Source organism: Grammomys surdaster, unplaced genomic scaffold, assembly GCF_004785775.1.
Source record: "Grammomys surdaster isolate TR1022 unplaced genomic scaffold, NIH_TR_1.0 203, whole genome shotgun sequence".
Lineage (NCBI taxonomy): Eukaryota > Metazoa > Chordata > Mammalia > Rodentia > Muridae > Grammomys > Grammomys surdaster.
Window position 1 is genome coordinate 993654 of NW_021604648.1, and position 22500 is coordinate 1016153.

At 44.1% G+C, this 22500-nt stretch overlaps 1 protein-coding gene and 1 long non-coding RNA gene across 2 annotated transcripts; one reads left to right on the forward strand and one right to left on the reverse strand.

Annotated features, from left to right (window-relative positions):
• Nucleotides 1-9470: 9470 nt before the first annotated feature.
• Nucleotides 9471-11498, reverse strand: LOC114623952 (cytochrome c oxidase assembly factor 4 homolog, mitochondrial). Its single transcript, XM_028770695.1, has 2 exons — nt 11398-11498; nt 9471-10228 (listed from the first exon to the last, which is right to left on the reverse strand). The coding sequence occupies exon 2, from the start codon at nt 10216-10218 to the stop codon at nt 9955-9957; it is 264 nt and encodes an 87-aa protein (XP_028626528.1). The 5' UTR covers nt 10219-10228; nt 11398-11498; the 3' UTR covers nt 9471-9954.
• Nucleotides 11499-11669: 171 nt separating this feature from the next.
• On the forward strand, nt 11670-18494 carry LOC114623863. Its single transcript, XR_003711838.1, has 3 exons — nt 11670-11777; nt 14260-14500; nt 18426-18494. It is a non-coding gene; the product is annotated as an uncharacterized LOC114623863 (long non-coding RNA).
• Nucleotides 18495-22500: the final 4006 nt, after the last annotated feature.

Here is a 22500-nt window from a genome sequence, read left to right on the forward strand (position 1 = left end):
TTATTTTATTTTATTTTATTTTATTTTATTTTATTTTATTTTATTTTTTGAGACAGTTTCTCTGTGTAGCTCTGGCTGTCCTGGAACTCACTCTGTTGACCAGGCTGGCCCTGAACTCACAGAGATCCACCTGCTTCTGCCTTCCAAGTGCTGGGATTAAAGGTGTGTGCCACTTTTATGATAACGTTGACATACCACAGAACTAGCAATTGTAGGGCTGGAAAGGTGGCTTGGTGGGTATGAGTGTTTGCTGTCAAGCCTGATAACCTTAGTTTGGTTCCTGGGACTCTCATGGTAGAAAGACTCAACTCCTGAAGTTGTCCGTTGACCTCTGAATGCCACACACATACAAAACAAAGTGTAATAGTATTTACATTAGCCATTGTTTAAATGCACATTTCAGTGTCCTATAGTATATTTACAATCCTGTGTAGCTACCACATCTTGTCTGGTTCAGTTTCCAGTTAGTGAGTAAAGTGTTGCTGGAACACAGCCAAGATCATCTGTTACTGTTGCCTCCCACCACTCTGGCGCTACTGTCCGGGAGCTAAGTGAGTGGTTACATAAACACTGGCTCTCTTGCCCTTTGTAAACTTTGTCCAATCTTTGGCTAGATCACTGTTTCTGAAACTGCTCATCAGAGTCTCTGAGTCAGGGCTTCTGAGCACTGACCCCTAGACTCTCTCCTGTAGTAGGAATGAAGGTTCTGCCTTCGCGTCTTATCGTTTCTCAGATGCTGCTCCTGGGTTGCTTCTCTGAGAAGTTCTAATCTAGGCGACTCTGGTGTGCTTGCTTCTGAGCATCTGGGTCTTCATGTAGAATAGCCTCTTACTGAGCTAGACCTTGTGCAAGACACGGAATAGCTCTCGTTTCCTTACAGTCTCTCGGGGCCTGTATGTGTCTGCAAAAGCAGAAGCATTTTGCCAGTTCCATGCCAGCCAAGGCTACATGTCAAGACTCTTACCTCAAAACAAAACCAAAAACTAAGATCACCACTAAGGTAAGCTGTCTAGTTTGTGGGTACCCTTAATTAGAGTGTTCTGCTGGGGATAGGGGGTGGAGCTTGCTGCCAAGTCTGTCAACATGAATTCCCTCAGTAGAAGAGAGAACTCCCACAAGATGTCCTGTGACCCCCCACATGTGTGTTGTGACACACACTTGCCTACATGTATGCAGGCATGCATATACATGCCTGTGCACACACAAATCAAAGTAAGATAAAGGCTAAATTTTTAAAAAATAAAATGGTGATTGTATTTTGGGAAGAAAAAAAAGAATAACAACTGAATTCAAATACCACGCTCAGCAGGTCAGGATTTCCTGTGGGAACTCTGCCATGAGTACAAGCAGAGTTTCTCCATTGAAGAGTGATGTTCTGGATGTAGAACTGCTCATTGCTGAGTTTCTATAAGGGAAAATAAAGTAACAGTATCTGGCCAATGAGTGTAAGGTTAGGGGTATATAGCAGTGTGAAGATCCACAGTAAATAACTGTATGCACATGTGTATACACACACATGTACACATGCTCTGCTCCCATAGCACATAGGCAGTGGGCAGTGTCATATGCACTCCATTTCAGAACCTGGCAGAGTGGTCTGGTTACCCAGACTTCTACTTATCAGTATGTGGAAGCAAGACTTGGGATTTCACTAACTGACAACACACTACAGCTGAAATACTTAGGAGCCAGCAGCCAGCCAGCAGCCCACGTGACCCTTAGCAATGCGGGCCTAGAGAGCATGCCTTGCCCAAGGTCACAGGACATCTCTTGGCAGAATGGCAGCAGGATTCGGTCCTGTTTCCCAGTCTGAGGCTTCCTTCCCATCACTGCTGAGGGGTGAGTCAGGCTTATCTCTTAAGCAGGAAGTGACTGGATTCTGTCACTTTGGAGCACTTGTGGCACTGACCTAGTTCATGATGTATCCTCCCCCTAGAATCAAAAGGCGCCTGTTACTCTGCTCTGAGAAATGGAAATGGCTCGTAATGTTGTTCTATCTGGTAAGAGGGATAGTCTGACCGATAGAGCCTCAAGGCTACAAAACAGTCACAAGCGTCACTGGACTCTGCAGAGTGAGGACTGAGGAGAAACGGACTCTCTTAGGGTCACATATAATGAAACCAAATGGAGCACACATCTAGCTCCAGGTTGAAAACATCTGCCCCTTCCTCCTTGAGACAACCTTTATAAAGGGAAGCAGGCGGCCCATGTTATACCCAGCCTTCTTCACTCCTTTGAGGCAGTCTTGTGAGTTGTTTTTCTTGGTAAACTATTATAACTTGACTCAACTTGTTTTCTGGTCTGTACGATGGGACTCACGGGGACTTGGTAGCTGGTGATTCACTCAAAGCTTGCAAGAGCTCAGTGTTAGATTTCCTTCCCCTCTAGCCAGTGCCTGCTCCAGGCCACAGCTTCTGGTCCCATGCACATTACTAGATTTTTTAAAATGGATCTTTATGTAGCTCAGTAACCTCTAAGGACGGAATGCCTGAGTCAGATGGGAAGTCTCCCTAGGTAAAGGCACAGTCCTTTTCCACTGGTTGGACTGTCTTGCTCTTCCACTCAGGATGCCTGGGAACCAGCCAACTGGATTCTGAAACGGTGTATTTTAGTCACAGAGAAAAGGAATGAACATGTGTAGTTTGGTCATTTGGGAACTGCAGCAGTACTGAGCCACTGATCCCAATTCTAGGACTAGTGGATTTGAAGAAGGAATGACGTCCCAGTATGCACTGGGCATATTTGAGCTAGACCTGCTGGATGCTGTAGGCAGAAGTGGGCAGTGGCTTGTGCTTACATTTCTTTGTGCTGCTTTCTCTTTAGATGCCTACAGCACTCTGACCTACAGAACCTGAGTGATTCACTTGGCTACTGATCTCCCCTGTAATAACTCGTTCTCAGACTTTTTAATCTCATTTCTGGGACTTTCCTCTGCAGATAGTGCCCAGATTAAAAAAGAATGAATTCTTTAGAATAATAGTTGCTAAGCAGGAGAAGGTGGTTCCCTATTTCCCTGCAGCCTTAAGGCCTGGCTGGAGCAGAGGAGGGAGCCCTGGCTTTCTGTGCAGAGGAGATGTGAACAGTTTCAGTTTGGACTCACTCCAGTTCTCTTTGGGTTTCTAAAGTCAGCAGCTCAAGGATACAGTCTGGCCATTTCACTGCGGGTAGGCAGGAGGGAAGAGGGCTTTACTCATATAGCAAAATGCATTACAGTGCATCTTTGTACCAAGCACAAGGCCAAGTCCCCAGACAAGGACCTTGCAGGGAGGAGCTAACACATGAGTCTTCCCTAAGCCTCTTGAAGAGGGCCACCCAGCTACGAAGTCCTGTAACCAGAGTTTTAGGGGAAAGTTTCCCAACTCTGGCAACTCCAGCAGGCTAGCGTTGACAACCCATCCCAGTGAGGTAATCAGACTAATGGCTGTGAAAAGGCAGGGGTAATTTAGTACACTGGGAAGAGGAACCCGTTTGACTCTGGGGACTGACATGAGCTTTAGGTTTATATAAAAGCATTGGGGCATAATTAGGCAGATCTGTTCACAGTGTGGTCTCCTTGATCTTTGTCTCAGCTCTAGTTCTGTAAAGTGGTCTGAAAGGTCTTTGAGGCTAGAGAGGTGGCTCAGTAGTTAAAGGCATTTATTGCTTTTGTAGAGGACCTGGCTTTAGTTTGAAGCACCCACATTGTGTCTCAAACATAAGCCATGCCAGTTCCAGGGGATCTGATGCTCTCTCTAGCCTTGGTAGGGACCAGGCACACACAAACACATACGTGCAGGCAAAACTCTCATGCATATAAAATAAGTGTTCAGTTTTTAAAAATGAGTTGATATACTGTTTTTGGTATCATTTCGTTTTTCAAGACAGAGTTTCTCTGTGTAACTCTGGCTGTCCTAAAATTGCTCTGTAGACCAGGCTGGCCTCAAACTCAAAGATCCCCCTGCCTCTGCCTCCCAAGTGCTGGGATCAAAGGTGTGCACCAGCACTGCCCCTGCTCAGCAACATACTGACACTGATACATGATCTCATTTATTTGGGTTTGTGAAGACAGAACTCACTCTATACCCCAGGCTAGCCTACAACTCAAGTATGTAACCTCAAACTCCTGGCAGTTCTCTTGCCTCAACTGTGTAAGTGTTGGGATCGTGGATGTGACTCCCAAGATGTCTGGAAGGAGGTGTTTACTTCTGCTCCTGGATGCAGCCTTACTTCACCATTTTGGAAATTCCTCTTAACTGTGTATGTGGGGGTGAGGGTGCCCTGTCCTGTCAGGCTTTGGTGTTCCTAGAACCCAAGTAGACTGAATTTGGTAGCAAGTTTCGGACAATGAATATGCCTGTGTCTTTAGCCTTGCAGGGGGTGAGGTGCGTTAGGTAGATCCGTGAATGGTTCACATGCTGATGCAGTCTCTCAGAAGATAGACACAAAATGGAAGCAGAGATGCCAGGCTTTCGTGTCTTGCTTCTAGTTATCTTGAGGTCCAAGTGAGGAATCAATACTTTTTTAGAAAAACAAAAACAAAAAAACAGCTTCTAAGTTTCTGTTACAGTCTCTGTTCATGTCTGGCTTCACACCTGTCTGCAGGATGGCCCACAGCTGCTACAGGTAGGTAAAGATCTTAAGGATGGATCTTCTTAAATCTACCTTAGCTTTGGAAAGCAGAACTATAGGAAGAAAAACATAGCAATCCAGATCACTATGAGAGACTCTCATCAGCTAATTTCCTTTTTTGTAAAGGGCTGACAGAGGTAATATTTTCAAAGTTGCTGTGGTTATTAGCTGTGTTAAGCGTCTTATTGAACACTGGATGCTCCCACAAGAACACGGAACAGAGAGCAGCCCATGCTTTAGAGAAAACTAGGTGTGGAGTCCATCCTCAATCTGACCTTTGTTTTCTCTGAGATACAGTGGTGTGAGGATTAGCTGAGAGAACAGGAGTCAGGGCAGTCGTGCACACACGGTGATGAGGTCAGTCACTGTTTCCAAGCTCCCTGCCAGTGTTAATCCACTTTCAGCAATCTGAAAAGAAGGCTTACACTGAATAGTTTTAAGGCTTGTGAGGGTGTGTGTACATAATTCTGTATATGTGGTATGTATGTTAGAACGTGTGCGGCCGGGCGGTGGTGGCGCACGCCTTTAATCCCAGCACTTGGGAGGCAGAGGCAGGCGAATTTCTGAGTTCGAGGCCAGCCTGGTCTACAGAGTGAGTTCCAGGACAGCTCGGGCTATACAGAGAAACCCTGTCTTGAAAAACCAAAAAAAGAAAAAAAAAAAAAAAAAAAAAAAAAAAAAAGAACGTGTGCGCACATGCATGTGGAGGTAAAAGATTGATGTTCACTGTCTTCTTCGGTCACTCTCCACCTTAAAATTTGAGACAGGGTGTCTCCTGAACCTACACCTCTCTGACTGAGGTAGACTGGCTAGTCACTGAGCTCCAGGAATCCTCCTGTCTCAGAGCTGGGGTTACCAATGTACCTGCTCCCAGCTTTTTTTTTACATCTGGGGATCTGAACTCAGGTCCTCCTGCTTATGTGGCAAGCACTTTGCTCAGTGAGCCCTATCTCCAAGCAACGATATGTACATTTTCACAAAAGAGAACAAATTCACACAGATTTTCTCAGCATTACAACATGACTGTCATGACTAGGGTTTGGTGACAGTTTGCAACAGGGTTGAGCACAGACGGTGGAACTGAACTCATTCTGTACTCATTGCCTGAGCTAAGAATTTAAAACTTGTCAGCTATCCACACTCAGTGAATGGCAGGAGTTTTGTCACGTGTCTATGCTTACTCTGTTCACTCCCCCCTCCCCTCCCTCTTTCAGTGCTGGAGATTGAACCCATGGCACCTGAGGTGTCTGACAAATCCTTTATCTCTAAACTGCACCCCTCCTCACCTACATCCATTTTTTTTTAGTAGGACTAGAAAATAGGAAATATCCCCATTTTAAAGTTGAAGAAATGGGTGTGTGGGGGGCAAGTCCTTGTTCATCCAAATATAGTTCGTGTTCCACCCAGTGCTGGCTAGGTGAGTGTCTGAAGGTCCATGGTTAAAGGCTGGGTTCCCCAGACTGGCATTATTCAGATGTGGCAGAAGCTTTAAAAGATACAGTCTGTGGAATGTCTTTGGGCCAAAGTCCCTTGAAAGAGATTCTGGACCCTTTGCTCTTTGTTCTTTCCCAGCCATGGGGTGAACTGGCTGCCACTATCACATGCTCCTGTAATAAAGTGCTGTCTTGCCACAGGTCCAAAAGCCATGGAGCCAACTAGCCATGAACTGAAATCTTCAAAACTGTAAGGCAAAGTATACCCTTTGTTAGCATTCTGTCTAAACTCTACCCCCACAGTCACCTGGCAACAGCCAGGTAGGCCTGCCCACTATAAAAGGGGCTGCTTGCCCCTCCTCTCTTCTCTTGCCCTCTTGCTCTCTCTTGCACTCTTGGTCTCTCTTGATCTCTCTGTCCTCTTGTTCCTTCCCCCTTCCCAGCTTCTATGGACAGCTTCTCTCTCTCTCTCTCTCTCTCTCTCTCTCTCTCTCTCTCTCTCTCTCTCTCTCTCGCTCTCTCTCTCTCCCTCTCTCTCTCTGTCTCTCTCTGCCTCTACTGCCGTCTTAACTCCCCTCCCCATGTCCTGAATAAACTCTATTCTATACTATACCATCGTGTGGCTGGTCCCTCAGGGGGAAGAGATGCCTGGCATGGGTCTGCTGAGACATCCCCTTCCCCCATACCTCACCACACCCCACAGAACATATTCTATATCTCTTTATCTTTTTTATAAACACATCACCCTTCCTCTTTCTAAGTTGATTAGATTTTTTTTTAATTTAATGTATATCTAAATGTATACCTGCATACCAGAAGGGGGCATCACATTTCATTATGGATGGTTGTGAGCCACCATGTGGTTGCTGGGAATTGAACTCAGGACCTCTGGAAGGGCAGCTAGTGCTCTTAACCGCTGAGCCATCTCTCCAGCCCCTAAGTTGATTATCTAAGGTACTTTGTTATAGTAATGTAAGCTGACACCTCACTGTTAGAGCTGGAGTCTTCTGAACTTGGCTTGTTCCGCTTAGGCAGCAGGGAAGGCAATCCATTTACTAAGGATATCCTTTCCACTGATATCATAGGGCTTTGTCCACAGCCTATTATTTTTACAAAAGCTATTAAGGTGATTCCTGTATATGATGGTGCTATTTAATGATATTTTTACTTTAATGAAAATAGACATCTTTTATTTATTTATACATTTATACATTTTAGATAGGGTCTCACTATGTAGATCAGACTAGCCTCAAATTGTGTCAAAGGGATTGTAAAAATAGCTGTAATTGTAAATAGGTTTCATCCAGATGTTCGCACATGTACCTATACTTTACTTCAGTTTTATCCCCCTCCTGCCTTCTCTCTCATTCTCTCACTCTACTCCCTTATTCAGGGTGGCTTCCCCCACCCCTCATGGTACAACATCTACTTGAATGCACTTCCACTTATGCTTGAAGTTTACTGGGACATACCCCACTGTAAATCATGTGGACACATCCCTGTTATAGATTTGAATACATAAGCAACCGTGGTCCTTACCAATGGAATTTACACTGTGACTATGTTGCAGGACACAGAAGCACATGCATCTCATAACATGTATTCAGTAGAGAATCTCTTGTGAAATGGATTTGTATATTTTATTTTTTTCCTGAAATCAGATCCTATACTGTAGGTCTGGCTATCCTAGAACTAACAGTATAGCCCAGATTGGCCCCAATCCCCTGCTTCTGTCTTCCTAAGTGCTGGGCTTACAGGCATGTCACTATATCCAGATTTATATATTTAAATTGTTTACAGAGCTCACCAAACTGACCTTCAAAAACTTAGTGATCTCTTCACAGAGAAAAATATCTGTTTCTATCTCTACCAGGACTGGTCACTTTACTTGCCAGCAGGATCAGCTAACATTTTGTTTTTAATGCCTGTTTTTCTGTTTGTAATATAGTACATATTTCCATTTTCCTATGACTTTGAGCCTATTAGTTCTTTTTTATTAATAATAATCTCATTTTATACTCCAGGCCAGAGTGGAACTTACTACATTGTTCAGGCTGGCCTCAGACTTATGGGTGATCCTCCTGCCTCAACCCCCCAAATGCTGGGATTGTCCGTAGATAAGGGCCTCCATACCCAGCCAATGTTCACTTTCTAGTTTCTTTTCTTACTGATTTTGATGTGTTTTTAATTTGCTCCAGATGGCAATTCTTCCTATGTTACAAATAAGTAATGTGTATTTCATTTTTAAAAGTTCCACTCAACTGACTCCCTTTTCACCTTCAGAATTTTTTATTTACTTATTTATTTTTGAAGATAGGATATCACTATATAGCTATTGATGTCCTGGAACTCATATGTAGTCCAGGCTGACCTCAAACTAACCGAGATCTGTGTGCTCTGTCTCCAGAGTCCTGGGATTGCAGGCATAGCCACCACACAATGCCCGTCTTTGGGATGCTTCTGCTGTACACAATTTGACTCACAGCTCTAAGCTGGAATGGGCCAGCAGAGACGCAGCTCTATCTAGTCACGTGGTCTTCAGCTTGACTTTACTGTTCCTTAAACTTCTCATGCCTTCTCTGTGTTCTTTTCCTCTTCCCTAAAATTTCAGCATACAAGATTCAAAGTAGATTTTAGGGTCTACCAAACTTCAGACCTGGGCTGCTAACATACAGATACCTGAAAACTTTGTTAATAATGATAAAAAAGCAGTCCAACGTTCTATAGTAGGTCACCTTCCAACCCTCTTCCCATTCCCAAATGACTTCCAAGAACATACAGAGATAAGTTGGTAGCTTCACTGAAAAAAAAAAAAATGAGAAGCAGACCAGATGTGGTGGCATGTGCCTCTAATCCCAGCACTCAGGAGGCAGAGGCAGGCACATCTCTGTGAGTTCAATGCCAGCTTGGTCTACAAAGTAAGTACCAGGACAGCCAGAGCTACACAAATAAACCCTGTCTCAATAAAAAGGAGGACAGTAGGAAGCAACTGTTGCTGTTACAAGCAGGACACAACACCCCCAGAGAAGGCATTATCAGCACTGCCTAACCATTGACAAGTAGGAACATAAGCTCTATGTTGACAGTGGCTCTATTTTCCAAAGGTCAAGGTCTGTATTTTAATGTTAAACACACTTCCAAAATGTCAGGCAAGCTTCAGGTAGGTTAGACAAGGGGCAGACTATGAAAAGAAAATGTTTCCCTGACAGGTGTGGTGGCGCATGCCTGTAATCTCAGTACTTGGGGGTAGAGGCAGGAGGATCATGAGTTTAAGGTCACCCTTGGCTATACAGTAAGTCTAAGGTCAGTCTGGGCTACACAGATTCTGTCTTTAAAAAGCAAAAAAAGAGTGTTTTCCTACTAGCTCCTCCCACCCCAATACACTGGAGAAGTGAGGAAAGATAAGGCGCTTATGTCACTGCTAGAAACTGAGTTTGCTCCTTTGGTGTTGTTTTATTTCTGCCTCTCACACTAGTCTCTCAGCAACAGGGAAGTCACATTCCTCTTCAAATTGCACATCACCAACACAATGCCTAAGGAACACTTTCTGCTGTTAAATTTGTGATTGGAAAATGAAGGCCTGATTGGGCAACCCACTTTTCTTTAGCTGTGTATGTACTCATAAGGTACTTGGCGCACAGACTCTGAGAGGGAGGGTGGATGGAATGTTGCTGTAAATACAGATATTGGTAGAACAAGAAAGGCGAGGATATATGTCATCTGACCATTGAGTAAAACAGCTCATGGTCACTGTCGAGTACGAACTCATGGTGTCTGGCTGTCAATCCTAGTCCCAGAGGCTGTCCCCAGATTTACACCTCCTGTACTGCACTTCTATTACTGAGGGTCCTTCTTCCCAGGTCTCTCTGGGTGCTGACTTCATCGGGCCCACGCTGTGAGATGGTTTAAGGTCTCAGTGCTGGGCACTGGCTTGCTCTTTCCTCCTCTGCAGCTCCGCCCGTCGCCTGGACTGCTGTGCACTCATGCAATCCCTGAAAGCCTGCACTTGCGGCTGGCACTGGCGCCAGTCCTGGTGCTGGGCCATGCATTCTTGAACTGCAAAGTGGGAGGCAGCACAGCCAGAGCGGGTGATCAGCTGGTCCAGTGGGTCTTCTTCCTCGTCATCCTTCTTCACCTGTCTGGTCCAGTTATGGCCTTGTGGGACTGAGGTTGACATCTTGAGGAACCTAGAATATCAACAGAGAAGGTGAAAGTACATATGATTATATATTTCTTCCTGTTCATAAACAGTGACATCTACACTACACTGTATGGCCTGCTTATACGGCTGTCTCCCTTAGGAGACTAAGTTCTTTACTGTCAGATGCTAGGCCTGATTTAGCATAGATGCCCCCAGCATGAGGCCTGACAGAGAAAAGGCCTGCAAAATGGTTTGGTGAATTGAGATAAAAGTATCTAAGCTCAATGGAGTCTGCTATTGGAATGCAAGTTAAATGGAAATGCCACCTTTTTGGAGAAACCATTTCTGATCTACCTCAAAACACAACAAGCAAACGAAAATCCTCAAACAAAGAAACAGCCTTTCTTCTTCCCTTCAGAAGAGTAAAGTTGAACACTTGGAAGAGAATCCAAGTATAGGCAGGTTTGACACGTGGTGGGAACTGAGGTGCTCGGTACAGCTGTAGCACAAAGCACATGGTGGCTGAGGCAAAGGGTGAGTCTGTAGGGTATGAGGAATCACAAATTTCGTGACTGGGCTGAAAATGTAGTTTGGTAGTAGAGCAAATCTCCAACGTGGAAAAGTAAACTGAATTTGATCCTCAGCCTCACAAAACAAAACACTTCATTAACTGGAGAAACCAGGAGAGCAGGAAATGAAAACTGGTAAAAGTAAGTAAATGATTGATCGGCAAAGCTTTGCAGCCCGTGTGAGGAGTTAAGACTATTATCATGAGGACAAGGGGTAGGTCACACGAGGAGTTAAGCACTTTTCCATATAAACTTCACCTGTATGGAGGCACAATAAAAGGGGAAATGGTTTTGAAACAGACATTGACTGGAGACCTGCCTCATTAGGTGGGACCGGCAGCAAGTCCCACACGTAATAAAAACCACTTTAGGATTCGCTAGGTAGACTCAGTAAATAGTACTGCAGTCTATGTCCAACATATGTTGTCCTCGGTATTCCTTGAATGAGATGAGTCCGACCCATGCTTAGAGATAAGGGCAGGCTAGATGGCAGACAGCTTGGTCAGGCCTTCTAGTAAGGCATGACAAGAAGGGAAGCAGAGAAATACAGGCATCCAAGTCCCCTTGAAGCACCTCTCCCAGTTTTAGGAGCACTCCCGCGGTCCCCATGGTGCATCCGGTGTAGGGATGCATGCGCAGTGCTCACCCGCAGATGCAGAGGAGCGTGTGTTCCGCCCCAGACCCCGGGGTCCGCAGGCAGTAAGGACTCCCCTTCTTCTCTCCGCAGGAGGCGGACCTAGCGGGAGCGCACACACGGAAGGACTGAGCCCTCTGCAATTCTTATTGGTGGATTCTCCATGTAGAGCCCGCCCTCAGCACTACTCTTCCGGGAAAGGGCGGAAAAAGCGGACCAATAGAGACGGAATCATGGGGGAAGGCACCTTTGATAGCTCTGACTCTGTGCACACCCTCAGGTGACTCTAGGCCCGAGAGAGGACAGAGGAGGCGAGTAGCCATTATGCCTTTTCATCAGCGAGAGCTATGACTGGCCCGATGTCTGAAGTGGGTTACCGCATGGGTTGCCAAGTAAGCTGAAGGGCACAGGATCCAGAAAAGAAATTTCAAACCTGAATATACATTTTTCATTCCCAGTTAAAACAAAGAAACATGTATGCGTGGTGTGACCCATGTCATAACTCAGATCTACTTGCTAGCCCTAATTGCTGCCGTGAAAGGGAGAGGCATTTTCAATTTATTTTTTTAAGTTACATTTGTGTTTTTATGTGTGCCGTCGAGGTACAGGTGTGGAGAGCGGAGGACAGCAGGAATTGATTCTATCCTAACCATGTGGGTCCTGGTCTTGAACTCAGGTTGTTTGGTGGCTGGCAACTTATAAATAATCTTTCAGGTCCCAAGGGACTGATCTTCCTCCCTCTGCCTGCCTTCTCTTCCCCACTTTCATTGACAGTGCGTACCAACTTACTGGAGTTCCTTTTCTTTTCTTTCTTTTTTTCTTTTTTGGTTTTTCGAGACAGGCTTTCTCTGTATAGCCCTGGCTGTCCTGGAACTCACTCTGTAGACCAGGCTGGCCTCGAACTCAGAAATCTGCCTGCCTCTGCCTCCCAAGTGCTGGGATTAAAATAGGCGTGCGCCACCACTGCCTGGCTTGGAATTCCTTTTCTTAACATCTTTCTAGGCTTCAGAGTGAAAAATGAATTATTTCACCTAGCCATATCTAGACAACTCTTTTACCTCTGAATGTCATTCCGTGTTATTCCTGACTATTTAATTAAAAAAAAATCAAACCTTCCTAAATTCTATGAGAAGGGCTCATTTTATTGATTAGCTGTCATTTCACATACCATTGTTACGTTTTGTATCAAATTTGGTTTTGTTTTGGTTATTTTGTTTGTTTGTATTTTGGGGGATAGGGTCTCACTATGTAGTAGTGGCTACTATGTATAGTAGCTAGCCTTGGATTTATTATGTAGTTCAGGCTGGCCTCAAGCTTGTGGCTTTCCTGCCTTAGCTCTCTGAGTGCTGCAATGACAAATGTGTGCCACCATGCCCAACCTTGAAACTTAATTCTTTACTATGATAAGTGAAGATCATCAGACATATTTATGATAAATACATATAGATGATCAGACATATACACTCATATATATTTATATATGTATTTACCATATAAATGTATTTGTCATATATATAAATGTGTGTGTGTGTGTGTGTGTGTCTGGTGATCTTCACCTATCATCATAGAACATGAATTCTATTTCATAACCAGTAAACAAGCTAAAATTACTGTAGCAACTTTCTCTACAACTTTTATTTTTGAAACAGGGTTTTTTGTGTGTAGCCCTGGCTATCCTGGAACTTAATCTTCTATAGATTAGGCTGGCCTCAATCTCAGAGATCTTCCTGCTACTGTTTCCTGAGTGCTGGGATTAAAAGTGTATATGCCACCGTAGCCTGGCTTTGTGTTTTGATTTATAGTTAGTCTTTCATTGTATTCCCTCCTAAATGCAATTTGCTCTTCCCTATTTCCTCTGATTTCCAATATAGGTTGTTGGTGCGCTTGCGTGAATGTGTGTGTGTGTATTGTGTTGTTGTTGTTCCTATGGGTCAATTACATAAGTGTATCATCTGTGCAGATGCCTGAATTGGGTCTTCAAGAAGACAAATAAGAAATGAATTTATTTATTTATTCATTTATTATTTTTGAGACAGGGTCTTTCTATGTAGCCCTGCCAGGCATGAAATTTGTTAGATCAAGCTGGCCTTGAATTCACAAAGATCCACCTGCCTTTACCTCCAAAGTGCTGGGATCAAACTGTATACAACAGCGGGGCAGTGGTGGCGCACACAAACAAACAAACAAACAAACAAAAAAACCCTGTATACAACACCTTATTCAGCAAGTTTTTATTTTGAGACATTCTTTTTTTTTTTTTTGGTTTTGGTTTTGGTTTTTCGAGACAGGGTTTCTCTGTGTAGCCCTGGCTGTCCTGGAACTCACTCTGTAGACCAGGCTGGCCTCGAACTCAGAAATCCACCTGCCTCTGCCTCTCAAGTGCTGGGATTAAAGGTGTGCACCACCACCGCCCGGCTGAGACATTCTTTTTTGCTATACAAGGAAACCATCTTTGTCTGGCAGCCTGTTTGCCAAGAGATTGGTCTGGATAGAGTCCCAAAGCTTACAGCTTTAGAAGGATTTACTGTGAATAACATGAGCAAGGCAAGCTTTATGTTCTGTAGATGGCACAGCATTGAGAATGGTCCTACCCATAAAGCTGCCTCAGATAGCTACACTATCCTGATGCTCTCCATGTCATTTGTAGAATCCCCAAAGCTGTGCCTTCAATGCTAATGTACCTCCAAGCCTGTTTATAGGTGCTGGGGATCCAAGGCAGCGCCTCAGGTAAGCACTGCCACCTGATGTGCTCAGCACCACTCAATCTTGTTTGTTTAAATAGCAGGTAAGTTAAAAAGAAAGTTAAGAAGCAGGCAGTTGTCTGCTTCCCTGATCATGTCATCATCAGCCTCTCATCTGTTAACTGCTCTCTAGGGTTTGTCATCACCCAGCTAAGCTCTGCTGCAGGGGTACAGCCATCACCATCCTCATCAAGGACCGGGATGCTTCTCCAGTGGTCTGTGCCATTACCACCCGCATCTGCCTCATTAATCATGCCCCTGGCTCTGCTTCTGAGGGATTCTGCACAACAGACTTCACGGCAGAGCCCAGGTCCTTTGTTGTCTTAGTTCCATATCCTCCTTGTCATCTTTGAATTCTGCAGTCTGCTCTCCAGGTCAGTTGGTCAGCCATGCTATGAAGGCTACAGAATTCTGTGGTGCAAACACACAAACACTTGGCATGTGCTACTGGATTTAATTTCCTTCTTTCACCCCCCAGCTCCTCTTTTTTTTTTTTTTTTTTTTTTTTTTTTTGGTTTTTTCGAGACAGGGTTTCTCTGTGTAGCCCTGGCTGTCCTGGAACTCACTCTGTAGACCAGGCTAGCCTCAAACTCTTGAATTCAGAAACCCGCCTGCCTCTGCCTCCCAAGTGCTGGGATTAAAGGCGTGCGCCACCACCGCCCAGCCCCCCCCAGCTCCTCTTAAGCCTGTATTTATTTTTGCTTTATTTTGTACAGATACACACCAATATACCCAGTCTTATATTTACTTCTAAATGAAATTGAACTTCCACTTATTTATACTAGCTATTGGTGCAAGCTATGCCTGTGATTTTGAATTGTTTCACAGCCACATTAAATTAAAAGATGGGCCAGGGAGATGGCTCAGTGTGTAAAGACACTTGGCACCAAGTCTGATGACCCAAGGTCGGTGCTCAGGACCCATAGTGGTGAAAGAAATGAACCAATTTATGAAGATTGTTCTCTGACATCCACAGAGTTGTGACATGTGCGTGCATTCAAGAACACACTCAATTTTATTTTTACTTTTTGGTTTTTCAAGACCATTTCTCTGTGTAGCCCTGCCTGTGATGGAACTCGATGGCCGGTTTTGAAGCAGGCTGGCCTCATACTCAAGAGATCTGCCTCCTGAGTGTTGGAATTAAAGACATGTGCCACCACCCCCAGCTTCATTGCTAAGTTTGCCATGGATGGGTTCAGTGTTTACAGTTGAATGTTCCATTTCCTGCCTGCCAGAGCCACTTTGCTGTTTGACATCTCTCTGTGGTCTGGTAAACTGTAGACCCGTCCTTATGCAGAAGTGTCTAATCCTAGGAAATAAACTGAAGCTCGACTCTGACTTTTCTCTCCATGCTTGTACTCACACTGCCCTTCTTGGTTGTACTCACACTGCCCTTCTTGGTTGTACTCACACTGCCCTTCTTGGTTGTACTCACACTGCCCTTCTTGGTAGTCTTCTGTCTTGCTGGCTTCTGCAGCTTTTCTTTAACCTTCCACAGCAGCACAAGTGACATCAGAATGCAGCTCAGCATCTGTCTCCCTCCATAGTTTGCTTATGAATTAAAGACTGATTTTCCAGTCTGGGGAGCCAGCAACAAGCACCCCTTCTAGAAATCTGTCACATAATTAGCCCTAGAGCTCTTCTAAAGGCCCAGACACCAAGCACCGGGTGGGCACTCCCCAATCCCTGCGGGCACACTAATCCAGCCAGATTTACCAGATCCAGGTCAGCCAACCTGCAGCCAGCAATGTCACATGATGCAAGGCAAAACCTTGTTTAACAAGGGTTACTGACAGCCAGATAAGGGTTTGCTGGCTAAGAACATGCTATTTGAGGGTTTGTTTAAGATTTTTTTTTTATGTATGTGAGTATACTGTCACTGTCTTCACGCACACCAGAAAAGGGAATGGGATTACAGATGGTTGTGAGCCATCATGTGGTTGCTGGGAATCGAACTCAGGACCTCTGGAAGAACAGTCAGTGCTCTTAACCTCTGAGCCATCTCTCTAGCCCTGTTTGAATATTTTTTAAAGACAGTTTTTTAATTTTTATTTATTTTATTTTTATCTGGATATGTCTGTATTCCACAAGTATGCCTAGTGCCTGCAGAGTCTAGAAGAGGGGGCTGGATCCCCTGGGTCTGGACTTAGAGTTGTCAGCTGTCTTGTCGTGTTGGGAATTGAATCCATGTTCCTCTGGAAGAACAGCTAGTGCTCTTAATCACTAAGTCATCTCTCCAGCCCCTGAAGAGATATTTTAATTGACTTTTAAAAAGATGACTTGTCATAAAACTCTATTGATTTTCAGGGACAGGAATATTGTGACTTTGAAACATTTTTTCCTAATGAAATGTGAGAGCCTGTCTGTTAGATATAAAGACATTCCAGAAAATCTTGATTATTGAAGACATTGTCATTGTCCTTCAGAATTCCCAGAAATCTTGAGGTACAACTACAGAAGGGATAGCAAGTGAAGGGCCCTTGAGTTCGTGTAACTCCCTAACAGCTCACAGAAGCACAGCTCAGTGGCAGTCTGTAGTTAGTCTGTCATTGGAGTTGATATTAGTATTGTATGGGTTAAAATAAGAGATGTTGTGTTGAACGAAACCCTGGAGAAGGGTTTTATGGCCTTATGTTAATATTTTAAAAAACATTTTATTACGTTTACTTGTCTGGGTTTGAGTGGGCGTACTTGTAGAGGTCAGAGGACCTTCAACTGTGGTGCCATCTTGCTAGCCCCAGGTGTGTGTGTGTATGTGTGTGTGTATGTGTGTATGTGTGTGTATGTGTGTGTGTATGTGTGTATGTGTGTGTATGTATGTGTATGTATGAGTGTGTGTATGTGTGTGTATGTGTTTGTGCATGTGCATCCCCTATTATTTCTTTTTACCTTTTTTTTTTTGAGGCAAAGTCTCCCACCCAGGCTAGACTTGAACTCATTCTGTTGTTGAGGTTGGCTTTAAACTCATGCTCTTTCTTCCTCTGCTTCCTAAGTGCAGGATTAGGAATGTGAGGAACCACATCCAGTTGGAGCAAGTTTGTTTTTAGCCCTGTGTTTAGGCAGTAGGCCTGAGTTGGGTGCTGAGTTTTCTCATATTTCTTTCTGCCCTTGCCTGTTACTTTCAGAACTCACTGAGAGTATTAATATCTTATTTTCTTCAAGAAATTAATGTTCCTGTCTTCCGGCTGTATCCTGTTGTTGGTCTGTCTTCTATGGGGACAGCTCACTCCATAATTAAAAAGATAATAGCATCTCATTGATAAGAAACTGTATTGCACCCCTCTCCACACAGAGGGGAGGGATGGCTTTGTGGGCTGGGTAGGGAGGATTAGAAATGTATGAGAGCAGGACTTCCTGTAGCTTGATGTTTTCATTAAGACACTGTACTTGCATCAGACTTGCCTCCTGTGCTTTCTGCTCTTCTTCTCTGTGTAGACAAGTGGTCATATTTCATGTCCAAGGGAAATGCAGCTTCAGAGTTTTTGGCACCATGTGCTTTTCCCAGGATCCATACACAGAGTTTAAGCTATTTTGTTGTTGTTGTTTTTGTTTTTCGAGACAGGGTTTCTCTGTGTAGCTCTGGCTGTCCTGGAACTCACTCTGTAGACCAGGCTGGCCTTGAACTCAGAAATCCGCCTGCCTCTGCCTCCCAAGTGCTGGGATTATAGGCATGTGCCACCACTGCCTGGCTGAGTTTAAGCTACTTTAATAAAGGAAAAGTATAACACCCTGTTCATCTTTCCTCCTTTCCTGCTTGTCTAGTGCTATAAACACATAATCAATGTGTGTTTTCATTGTAGGGTGACACAGCTAACCAGTGTGTGGTGTTTGGTAGTGAGGTACTCAAGTCCAGAGAGTGTCTGGGCAAATTCCTCACCACGAATCTTGAGGATATTATGAAGTTTCCTTAACTATGGGGATTTTTTGAAGATTTATTGTTTTATTCTATGTCTGAGTGTTTTGCTTTCTGAGTGTATTTGTTTGTACCATGTCTGGATCTCACAAAGGTGAGAAGAGAACATCATTCTAGGCTTATGTTACATTGCATACTTTGTTTTTTCAATATTATTGTACTTTATATGACTTTGTTGTATTTTCCCAATATTGCATTCTCACACATACAGGTGTTTTCAAGTCAGCATTTTGTGTTCATGATTATGGCAGTTAAACCTATCTCTAGGCATATACACACATACATATAAACATACCTGCATATACTATGGTTTCCAGAGACTTTGTAATATTTTTGTATGTGAATAGTATGTAATTTTAATTTTAGTAATTTTATGGTACATCTAGGAGAGCTATCTTTCGTGTGGATTATTAAGAATCTGGAGAGGAGCCAGTGAGATGTACTAACGGTGCCTTGTGCCAAGCCTGATGCTCCAAGTTTGATTCTCAGAATCACGTGCTAGAGGAGAGAACTGACTTCCAAAAACTGTCCTTGAACTTCTACTCATGTGTCTCAGTGTGTGAATGTCCACATACATACAAGATAAATAAATAAATGTAAAAGAAAAGAAACTTGCAAAATAGCTGGGTGTGGTGTTGCATAATTTTAATCTTAGCACTTGAGAGGCAGAGGCAGGTGGACCTCTAGAAGTTCAAGTCCAACCTGGGTTACATAGAGAGACCATGTCTCAAAAAGCCAAAAGGCAAAAGAAAGAAAAGAAGAAAAAGAATTTAGAAAAGTAGCAAAAAAGATAAAAAATCACTAAAGACAGAAACTATGGAAATATGAAAATCTGTGTCCAAGCTACAGATGTTGTAGAAGTAGGAAGCTGTAGAGGATTATGGGAGGACCCTTTTTTAAAATTTATTTTTATTTTGTGTTTTGCCTGTGTGCATGTCTGAGCACCGGGTACTGCCTGGTGCCTTCCTGCCTTTCTGGAGGTCAGAAGGAGGAGTTGGATCCCCTAGAACTGGAGTTACAGATGATTGTGAACCACCATATGGGTTCTGGGAACTGAACCCAAGTCCTCTGAAAGAGCAATGAATGCTCTTAACCACTGAGCCATCTCCCCACCCCCTGGGAGTTTCCTTTTGTTTGGAGAAGTAACAGGCATTGACCCCAGCCTTGGGAGGATGATGGTGGAAATCCATGTGCATCTCACACGTGGGTCTTCTGTGCTTGGGAGCACACAGGCTTAGAGAAATTTTGGAGGAGTGTGAATCAAGAAGGCTTATAACATATTTCAAGGGTATAAGATATTTTATCATCTGTAATACTGGCTGTGTTGGCTTTTGAACAGCTAACATGCTCGGACATTTCCGGAGTTGGAGGCCATGGTGTTTCTTCTAGTTCTGATGTCAGTGCACAGATCTGGCAGGCTTCTGATAGGGAAGAGCAAGGGATTTAGATACGTTTAAATTTTTATTTGTTTTCATTTTGTTTGTGTGTGTGTCTGTTTGTTTATCCAAATATCATGAGCATGTTGTGCCTTCAGAGGCCAGAAGAGGGTACGGGTCCCCTGAAATTGAAGTTACAGGCAGCTGTGAGCTGACATGAAGGTGCTGGGAAATGACCCCAGATCCTCTGGAAGAACAGCAAGTTCTCTTAACCAATGAGCCATCTCTCCATCCCTGCCTGGTTTAGATGCCTTTAAAAACATGCCTATGAAGGTTGGTCTGAGAAGCCTTAGGCTGGAAGGAAGAAAACGTCCTGTAAAAACACAGGGCCACCAGTCTGTGATAGGTTTGTTTATCATTGGGCACTCAGAGGTCTGTTCTCAAATTTAGTGACTTGCCAGACACAGTGGGCTATAGCAACTGATCCTGGCCAGCTGTTAGATTTAGGGGAGAGTAAATAAGTCCCTAAGACCCTCAGCTTCTTATACTTAGATCTAGGCTGAGAGCCAAGGAATTCAATTCTACACTTTAACTCTGCCAGGAAAGGAAACCAACAGCCCTTAGAGTGCTGGCCGGGAGGCAAGTGAGCTAAAGAGATTCTTTACACAGCCCTTCCTAAGAGCCAGCATGTAGGCAACGCACGGAAACATCTCATATAAGGGACCAAGCAATGGGAGGTGAGGAGTGTGTGTTTGATGTGAATTGTGGCGGGTTCTCTCCATCAGGCCCGTGCTTCTGAATGGGGGATGGATGCTCGGCTGATGATCTGGTTCGCTGAAGATGGGAGCCATGTGTGACCTTCAAAGGTTACAAGGGAGCTATGAAAAGGCTTCTCCAATGATTTCCAAGGGCAAATCACTGTAAAGATAGAAGCAGAAATTAGTTATTCACAAATGCATAAATAATTCACTCAGCCAGCCATTTGGATGAGCTGCTACGTCCCCAAGGACTAGAAAGTCTGTGTGTCAGGACTGCTGGTTTACTTTTTAGAAAATGCCTCATGTAGCCCAGGCTGGCCCCAAAGAAGCTATGTAGCTGAAGATGACTTTGACTTCTGATCCTCCAGCCTCCGCCTCCTGAGTGATAGACTGTATTACATGCCACTATGCCTGGCCTTATGCAGTGCTGGAGACTAAACCCAGGCAGGGCTTGGTGCCTGCTAGGCAAGCATTTTACCAACTGAACTACTGTTTTAGTGTTTCATTACTGTGAAGAGACCATGACCAAGGCAACTCTTATAAGGACAACATTTAATTGGGGCTGGCTCACAGATATAGAGGTTTAGTCTATCTTCATCATGTCAGGAAGCATGGCAGCATCCAGGCAGACATGGTGCTGGAGAAGGAGCTGGGAGTCCTACATCTTGATCCAAAGGCAGCCAGAGAGACTTTTCTCTGCAGGCAGCTAGGAAGGGCCTCTCTTCTGCACTGGGCGGAGCTTGAGCACTAGACCTCAAACCCCACCTATGCAGTGACACACTTCCTCCAACAAGGTCACGCCTCCAAATATTGACACTTCTCCTGGGTCAAGCATATTCAAACCACCACAGCTACATTGCTAGCCCTGCTGGTCAGTCATGTTAGTGATATCTAATTCTGTCTTACATAGATTTTTTAAAGTTTATTATTTTACATATATGGTTGTTTTGCCTGCATGTATGTCTGGGCACCACATGTGTGTCTGATGTCTCAGAGACCAGATGAAAACATGGTTGTAAACCTCCATGTGGGTGCTAGGAATTGAACATGGACAAGTCTTCTGGAACTGCAGCCAGTGCTCTCAGTTGCTGAACCTTCTCTCCAGTCCCTACAAAAATACTTTACAAATTATTATGGGCAAATTCTTCTCCATAGCTCATCAACTTGTGTGCTTTGGAAAAGACAGGAAGGGAATCCACATTTTCTATTATTAGTACCAGAGATGACATAAAAGATAAAGCTGTTTGTTTGTTTGTTTGTTTGACAGGATCTCAAGTAGCCTGGACTGGCCTTAAGCTCACTATATAAACAAAGATAACCCTGAATTTGTAGCTAGGAGTAGTAGCACATATTTGTGATCCCAGCAAGTATAGAGGAGAAGCAGGGGCGTTGGAGGATTGGGAGTTTAAGGTCATTTGCAGTTACATAGTGAGTTTGAGGCCAGTCTGGACTATCTGAGACACTATCTCAAAACACAGAAAAAAATTCTCAGACTCAAGCTCGGCATGGTGGTGTACAGCTGTGCTCCCAACACTCTGGAAGCAGAAGCAAGAAGATCAGAAGTTCAAGACCTCTTCAGCTACAGGGTGAATTTGCGGTCAGCTTGGATGTAGGATTCCATCTGAAAAACCCGTCCCCAACACCTCCCTAGATTAATGAAGGTTAACAGTAGGGCTCTATTTTTTAAATTGCCTTTTTAAAGATTTATTTATTTTATTTATATGAGCACACTGTTGCTGTCTTTAGACACACAAGAAGAGGGCATCAGATCCCATTACAGATGGTTGTGAGCCTCCACGTGGTTGCTGGGAATTGAACTCAGGATCTCTGGAAGAGCAGTCAGTGCTCTCTTAACCATCTCTCCAACCCCTTAAGATTTATTTTATTTCTCTGTGTGTATGTGTACATGCATGCCATGTGTGTGGGTGCCTATAGAGACCAGAAGAGGGCACTGGGTCCTCTGGAGCTGAAATTACAGGCATCTGTGAGTTGCTCAACATGGCCTTTGGTAAAATAGCAACTGTTCTTAACCAATGAACCATCTCTGTAGTCCTCAGTTCCTAGTTATTGAAATGAAAGAATACTAGGCTTCCTTTGAGCTGTGAATTCTTGTTCCAGGTTGCCCTAGGGGAGATTTTCACATGCTGTTGACAGTCTGGTGTGGCATTACCACTTCCAAACCCCTGATCCCTTAGAAAGAAGTGATAGTAAAGGGGACTGCCCCTGAGCAGTGGTGAGGAGACACTCCAGTCAGTGGTCATTCTAACACATTCATTGAGGCAGGTCCTCACAGAGCCAGCACTTAATCCCTGAGCCATCTCTAGCCC

What these genes read in the sequence shown, in the direction of transcription:
- LOC114623952 (XM_028770695.1), bottom strand. Translation starts at nt 10,218, where the DNA reads ATGTCAACCTCAGTCCCACAAGGCCATAACTGGACCAGACAGGTGAAG.